The sequence below is a fragment of the Penaeus chinensis genome, chromosome 24 (assembly GCF_019202785.1).
Source record: "Penaeus chinensis breed Huanghai No. 1 chromosome 24, ASM1920278v2, whole genome shotgun sequence".
Lineage (NCBI taxonomy): Eukaryota > Metazoa > Arthropoda > Malacostraca > Decapoda > Penaeidae > Penaeus > Penaeus chinensis.
The window spans coordinates 4,303,130-4,311,489 of record NC_061842.1 but is presented as its reverse complement, the minus strand read 5'-3'; the positions used below and the strand labels follow the sequence as shown (position 1 = coordinate 4,311,489).

The 8,360-nt window shown below is 37.0% G+C and overlaps 1 protein-coding gene across 15 annotated transcripts in view; it reads left to right on the top strand.

The window, feature by feature from the left end:
- LOC125037784 (cyclin-dependent kinase 14-like) overlaps positions 1-7,396 on the top strand; it is a 328,883-nt gene extending 321,487 nt beyond the window's left edge. For all 15 annotated transcript variants that reach the window (XM_047631001.1, XM_047630998.1, XM_047630996.1 and 12 more), the window contains 5 exons: positions 475-661; positions 1,110-1,324; positions 1,736-1,897; positions 4,366-4,456; positions 6,494-7,396. In XM_047631001.1, the coding sequence (XP_047486957.1) occupies positions 475-661; positions 1,110-1,324; positions 1,736-1,897; positions 4,366-4,456; positions 6,494-6,597 (759 nt within the window). In that variant the 3' untranslated portion in view covers positions 6,598-7,396. The remainder of the gene's footprint in view (positions 1-474; positions 662-1,109; positions 1,325-1,735; positions 1,898-4,365; positions 4,457-6,493) is intronic.
- Positions 7,397-8,360: the final 964 nt, after the last annotated feature.

Here is an 8,360-nt window from a genome sequence, read left to right as displayed (position 1 = left end):
TGTTTGTAACATTTTTCACAATTCCTTTTATCATCATTATCATCGTTATCACCCTTACCTCAATATCCTTCTCTCTCTGCCCGCCAGTACACAAATCTGGCACAGTAGTATTGTTTTCATTATTCTCGCACCATTATTGGCATTATCAGCAACGCTTACATCATCATTACCTTTCTCTTTACCACCAATATTTTCCGTCCCCACCCCATAGTACATGAAGTATTTACCATCATAATTTTTAACATTCCTAGCTTTATCAATTATTTTCCAGTTATCATAATCACCATTTTAACTATAATGTGTACTCGTATTTTTTTTCTATTTTTTCCTATCATTATTATCATCATTTTAATCATAATGTGTACTCCTATTATTTTTATTTCTATATTAATCTTTTTTTTATCATTATCATCACCAGATTGATCGTAAAGTGTACTCCTATATTAACCAATTCCTCACCCTCTCCTCCGCAAGCACACGGACCTGTCGCAGTACCTGGAGAAGCACGGGGGCGGCCTGCACCCTCGGAACGTCAAGCTGTTCCTGTTCCAGCTCCTGCGCGGCCTCTCCTACTGCCACCGCCGGAGGATCCTGCACAGAGACATCAAACCCCAGAACCTCCTCATTTCGGAAGTTGGCGAACTCAAGATCGCGGACTTCGGTAAGGACGTGTAGGACGCCTTGGTTGATGGATAGAGTCTGTGGAGGATTGGAGAGTCTGTTCGAGTGTGTTTTCTTTCGGAGATTGATTTAATTTAGCGTTTGGTGTGTTTTATATATGTCTCGATTTACACCTTTCTAAAAAAAAAAAATCCTCCCCTGTCCTTTACTCTTTTCCCTCTATCGTCCGCTTCTTTTCCTTCTTTCTTTCGTTTTTTTTTTTTGTTGTTTCTTTTACGTTTCCATTTCCCTCCTCTCTCCTTTCCTTCTTCGTCTACCTTTTACTGGCCCCTTACCATTCTCACTTCTCTCCCGTACCTTCTCCTACCTCCTACCATTCCCTCACCCCATACTACTTCCTTCCTTCCTTCCCTTTTCCCTCCTTCTTTACCTCCTTCCTCCCCTTCCCACCTTCTTTTCCTCCCCTCTCTCCTGCCTTCTCCACACAGGCCTCGCCCGCGCCAAGTCCGTACCGTCGCACACGTACTCGCACGAGGTGGTGACGCTGTGGTACCGGCCTCCCGACGTCCTGCTGGGCTCCACGGATTACTCCACCTCCCTGGACATGTGGGGCGTCGGCTGCATCTTCACCGAGATGATCACGGGCGTGCCGGCATTCCCAGGCGTCAGGGACATTCAGGACCAACTCGATAAAATATTCAAGGTGAGACTGTCTGTTTTGATCATCTGTTTATCTTCATTGTTTTTCTTAATTTGATTTATTAATTTTGATACAGTTTGTTTTTTAATCGGTTTATCTGTATTGATTTTCTGTTTGATGTATTAATTCCTATTGGGTATTTTTTATGATAATGATTATAGTATTGTACGGTTGCTATGATAACAATGATACTGGTAAAATTATAGTTTATGGTATTGATAATGATAGTCTTAATAAATGTTATCATCAGTTTTTAGTTCTGCCCTGAGTGAAACAAGAATAAGAATAAAAAACAAACGAAAAAATACAATAGAAAAATAACAAATAAAAAAAATATATATATACTAATGCTAACAACAAGGAAAATAAAGATCCTAGTCCCGCCCACCAACCTCTCCCTCCTCACGCCCTCAGGTGGTGGGCACGCCGACGGAGGACACGTGGGCGGGGGTGACGTCCTTGCCCAACTACAAGCCGCATCGCCTCGTGCTGTACCGGCCGCGCAGACTCGCCTCGCTCTTCCCGAGACTCAATGACATTCCCCATGCTGAGTCGCTCGCCATGCAGTTCCTACAGGTAAGGTTCTTTGTTCCTACTTCGTTATCTCTCTCTCTCTCTCTCTCTCTCTCTCTCTCTCTCTCTCTCTCTCTCTCTCTCTCTCTCTCTCTCTCTCTCTCTCTCTCTCCTCTCTCTCTCTCTCTCTCTCTCTCTCTCTCCTCTCTCTCTCTCTCTCTCTCTCTCTCTCTCTCTCTCTCTCTCTCTCTCTCTCTCTCTCTCTCTCTTATCCATCTTCTTTTCTTGTTCTCCTTATCCACCATCACCTTCTTCTTCTTCCTTTGAGTAATATTACCCCATGCTGAGTCGCTCGCCATGCAGTTCCTACAAGTAAGGTGCTATGTTCTTTCTTCTTTTTATTTACTTTCTGTTTTGCATTCATCTTATTTTCTTCGTCCTTCTTATCCACCATCATCATTATCATCTTCACCTTCTTCTTTTGGACGATATTCTGCATGTTGAGTCGCTCGCCGTGCAGTTCCTACAGATTGTCCCTCTTTTTTTTATCTTCTTTCTCTCTCTCTCTCTTTTATTTTATTTTTATTTTCTTGTTCTTCTTATCCATCATCATCGTTATCATCTTCATCTTTGTTTGTTTCTCCTTCGTTATCGTTTTCTTTATCCATCTTTTTATCATTCTTGCTTTTCTTATTGTCGAGCGTTTGTCTGTTTCTCTTTCGTCATTTTCTTCTATTTTCTTAGCCATCTTTATCACCTTTTTATTTTTTTTGGTTCTTCTCCTTATCCCTCGCCATCTTCCTCGTCTTCCTTTTCTTCATATTCATATTCCTCTTCTGAACGACATTCCCTCGCTGAGTCTCGGGGGGAGGGGGGGGGGCTTCGTTTATTTATTTCTTCCTTATTGTTATTATATATTTCTTTCTTTTTCTTTTTAGTCAACTTCATCGTCGCTTTTTTCCCATCATTTCTTCTTATCCACCATCATCGTCGCCTTTTTTTCCTCCCTCCTACTTTTCTTCTTCCTCTTCCTTTCTTCCATATCTCTTCTACCTCTTCTTTTCTTCTTCTTCCTTTTCTCTTTCTCTCTTTCTTCTTCGTCTTTCTCTAAACGGCATTTTCCATGCTTGGCGTTTTTCTTTTTCCTCTTAATTTCTCATTCTTCTTCCCTTTCTTCTTCACATTTATCAAAACTGTATTTCAATGCTGGGAGTTTCTTCTTCTTCTTCTCTTTCTTTTTCTCTTTCTTCTTCGCCTTTATCTATACCGCATTTCCTATGCTGCGCGTTTCTACTTCTTCTTCTGCTCCTCCTTCTTCTTCTTCTTCCTCTTCTTCTTCTTTTAGTTTTTCTTCTTCTACTTTTTCTTTTTCTTCTTCTATTTTTTCTATTTCTTCTTCTTATTCTTTGTCTTCTTTCTTTCTTTCCTTTTCCAGGTCCCCCGTCTGGGCTTTGAGGCAAGATCCGTTTTCATCATCGCCGTCATGTTATTTTTTTTTTATCCTTTTTATCGTTTTCTTTATTTTCTTTTCCTTCTCCTCTTCGACTTATTTAATTCTTTAATTCGCCTTTTCTTTAATATTATTCAAAGTTTAACCAAAGACAATAATTCATCTTATAAGATAAATTACTGTCTTAGATTTCCCGGTAAGGATAATGAATAAAGTATATATATATATATATATATATATATATATATATATATATATATATATATATATATATATATATATATATAAATGATAAGGCTTGTTTGTATTTTTAATTGTAATTTTTCAGTGAGCATGAGCGAATCTATTTTGCCATTCATGGTTTAATTAGCGTTGAACAGCCTTGCGAAATAACTGTGCAAATAGCAGCTATCAATACACTGTTTTCCAATAACAGCAAAACCGTATTGCCAGACCTGACTCCAGAGAACTCCCCCATAAAAAAGTAATACAAAAAAGAGAGAGGGAGAAAAAAAGATAATGAAAATGTTTAGTCTAGTCAATAACCTCATCAGACATTATTTGCAGTGTTGTTGTTTTTTCAATTGCATATTTTGCGGTCGAGTGAACCAGTTACCATTACATCAAGCCCAATTATTTCAGTGTTATTATTAGAGAATTTGTTAGATGATTATTAAAGTCTGATGTTCAATATGTGTAAAATGTTGCCAGAATGGGCTTTTTGTTTAATTTGGTTCTGTTTATGTTAATATAAATACGTATTCTTTCACCCCATACAAATATATAGCTAGATATATGCACTATACAAATACGCATGTACACAAACACACACACACACACACACACACACACACACACACACACACACACACACACACACACCCACCCACCCACCCACCCACCCACCCACCCACCCACACACACACACACACACACACACTCACACACACACACACATATATGAACACTGCACATTCACTCTTATGCACACATAAACAAACAAACAACAGAGACAGCAAGATGACGACGAAATCCAACAGCACTTAACAAAGATAACACCTGAAAACCTCTTCTCTTCCAGATTCAGCCAAACAAGAGGATATCCTCCGAATCAGCTCTCAGACACAGCTACTTCGCGGACCTTCCTCCTTGCATATATGATTTAGACCCAGGTAAGCATTGGTGGCTTTAGTTGCTTGGGGATCTGTGCTTGTTATTTTTCTCGTTTTGTTCATTTGTATTTATTTGCGAGTGTATTTAGTCTCTCATTTATTTCTCTCTCTCTCTGACTACGTGGATAGTGCATGTCGGAGTAGTTAGGGAGATAGCTACATAGATAATCCGATTGACAAATATGTAGATAAATAGATAAAGATGTAAATTCGATAATTATTTTGATAAATTAGTAGGTAGGGAGGTTGATAGACAGATATGAGTACAGATCATTAGATTGATAAGTAAATAGGTAGATAGATAGATTAATAAACTGACGGACAGATAATTGATGGCTTGAAGGAAGGATAGATAGTTAGATATAATACATAGATGAATATATAGTTAGAGATATTCAAACTGCAATTGAACAACAGCAACAAAAGGCAGATTATAATTTGGTCTTTGCTGAATAATTACATAATGTAAGCAGTTTCAGTGGTCTTTAAGGAATTTAAATTAATGATAATTTACTTGATTACAGCATCCTCTTGAATGATTTTAACAATTACCACAATATTAAGGTCAAAATACGTCTTCAGAACATAAAAGTTCATTATATAAAATGGAAAGGATCAGCAAGATTGAACATTTGGAAACAAAGCACACATACCAAAACAGTTCTCAATGTTCTTGTTATTTGGTACACATGATCAAAATAAGAGTAAATAAAGGTATATGTAAAAAAAAATAATAATAATAAAAAAAATAATGAATACCTAATGAAGTATCATTAGTGATAGTATGAAGTGTTAAACTAACATGATAAATGGACATTTGCAATGTTCATTTGGGTGTATAGCACAGATGAATAATTTATGAAAGCGAGAGAGGGGAATAGATGAACTAACATGGAACGAGAGGCCGTAGTTTATTACATTTTATTTGTAAATCGGTCGGCGTTTGTTTTGCAGACATGTTGGATTTTAAATTCCTGGAAAAAAAATGTGTACAAAAAGTATGCCATTTTTTTTTTTCTAATGCTCGTGGATATATCAAAGGAAGCTTCCCGCATGCAGTGCTGTTGTATTGTTCTTGGTGTTATTTTTAACACTCACACTGGAGGTGTATTTGGCCGGTTTTGATATTTTGGAGAAGATATTAACCGGTCAAATACATTTTTTGATCGGTGAAGATATTCCTTCTCATCTATACCTTTTTACACACACACACACACACACACACACATACACACACACACACACACACACACACACACACACACACACACACACACACACACACACACACACACACACACGTGTATATGTATGTATATATAAATATATATATATATATATATATAAATAATTTATATATATATATATCTATATATAAATACATAATTTATATATATATGTATATATATATAAATATATATACATATATATATATATATATTCATATATATTTGAAAGGATAATTTCTACAAATTTTTCGTCCTCCCTCTTTTACTCACTGATCAGCTTTTGTTCCCGTGTGTCTGTCTCGACAGCTTTTGTCTCCGTCTCAAAGGGCGGGCGAACGCTCCCTTAAGCACGCCTTTCAGGGCTTATTTTTTGCCCTTACTATGCAGATATTTTTCATGCTATTCTAAGGGATGCGGGGTAATTTTCTTAAAACGGCACACACGTATGCGAATGGACACATATACGGACACATACACACGCACACGCGCGCGCGTACACACACACACACACACACACACACACACACACACACACACACACACACACACACACACACACATACACACACACACACAAACTTCTGCACTATGTAAAAAAAAAAAAAAAAATGCCTTCCGTACATACAAAACTAGTCCCAAAGAATAATATATAAATATACATATATCTTTATATATATGTATGTATATAGTTATGCTAAAACTTCCATTTATCTGCATGAAGTACAGCAACCCACTTACCCCTATTTTCCCCTTCCTCTCTTAATCCGCATTCGCAATGATCTCACTTTCCATTTCTCTCCCTTTCCAGAGCAATCAATATTCTCCGTGGGGGGCGTACGCGTGGCCCAGGAACTACGGAACTACCCCACGTCGGTGATCCAGGCGGCTAGGGAGATCAGGAAATTGGTCTAGTGCCAGAAGGGGTCCTAATTTACCTTTAACAAATTAGGTCCTACAAGGATATAAGCAATGGAAAACCAACCCCGAGAATGAATAAGCACCGATGTGCGTCATCACCTTCCTCCTATTCCTCCTTTTATCTTTTTTTTCTTATTCTTATTCTTCCTCTTCCTCTTCTCCTCTTACTGCTTCTGTTACTACTACTACTACTACTACTACTACTACTACTACCACTACTACTTCTTCTCTTCTTCTTCTTCCTTTTCCTCAAACACTGCGCAAGTAACTTCACTGACATGGTGGGAGTCCTTGCTGTTGATTCCTTCTTATGGAGGACAGTCGCATACGAACATCTCTAATTCTGGGACAAGATAGAAGTTCATTGATAAAGAAAGGAGAAAAGAATATTGAAAAATAGATAAAAGTATATTTACGAAAAGATGTTCCTCTGTTATCTTTTTTCTTTCGATGTGACTTTTTTTGAGACTTTGGGAACATGAATGAAGACGAAATTGTTGTTTGAGGATTTTTATATAGTTTTTATTTTTTTATTTCATCATTTTTTTCTTCTCGGAAATGAGTTGATTCCAGCGAGTTTTGACGGGTCTCCTAACTGGCGGCTTGAGCTCGCTTGGCTGCGGGTTGTAATCACATTAGTTATGTATAATGCTTTTCTTGATATGGCCAGCTGTCCGAAAAATAGAAACACGAAAAATTCATTAGATGGCTATCCTAGAGTGATACTTAGAATCAGAGTATATACAAAAATGAACAAAAAATATATATCGTAGAAAAAAAAAAAATGAAAAGGTAAAAAAGATTAGGCAATAAAGTTTTAATTATATATATATATAAATTTTCATGAAACATGCTATGCATGTTTATTATGAAGTTTTCTTTCATGCAAGTTAGATATTGTTTGAACTGATTTCTAGGCGTTTAAGCAAAGAAAGCCAAATCAACCCAACATTAAAATGACCCAGTAGAAGCGGGACAGGCAGCGAGAACGTGTCGAAAATATCCTAACTGGCAACAGATGCAGATACTACTGAACAGGTCTTTCCTATACTTAGGTGATACTAAACGGTATTTTACATCGTTGTAATGGCAGTCGCGAATCGTCACTGTGGAAGATACATACATGAGATATATTACATATGACTTTAAGTAACTGCTGCGGAAACAGATTTATAGAATTCGATATTGTAAAAAAAAGGAATTAAGTGAATTCTATATAGATGATCTTTATACATGCGGGATTATACTTAATCCAGAAAACAAAAACAAATACGGAACCTCATTTTATATATATATGAAACGTTCTGAAGTTCCTGATATTTGTGGCAAAGGAGGGAACAAAGAGAGAAATCAAAACACAAAAAATCACTTTAAACCTTCGAGTTCAAAAAAAAAAAAAAAAAAAAAAAAAAATAGAACTCGTCCCCTCCCGCCTTTATCAGTTCTGAACAGGATAAAATTCCTCACGATCTTCTTACAGTCTTGGATTCTATCATCTATCACCGTTTCAAATGATCAACCGTAGAACAGATAGAAATAGCTATAGCGTTAGGCCGATTTATCATTGAAGTAGCGATAGTGTTCATAGATTGTACAAGTAGTATTAGGAATAGTGAGGGAGTCTCAACGTGACTATTATTCGTAGATTACTATCGACATTTGGATTATGTATTGCGGTTACTACGTGTTAAAAATCATCAAATGGGTGGTCAGAGTTCACTGTGACAATTAAAGAAATAGGTATGCGTGATAATGAA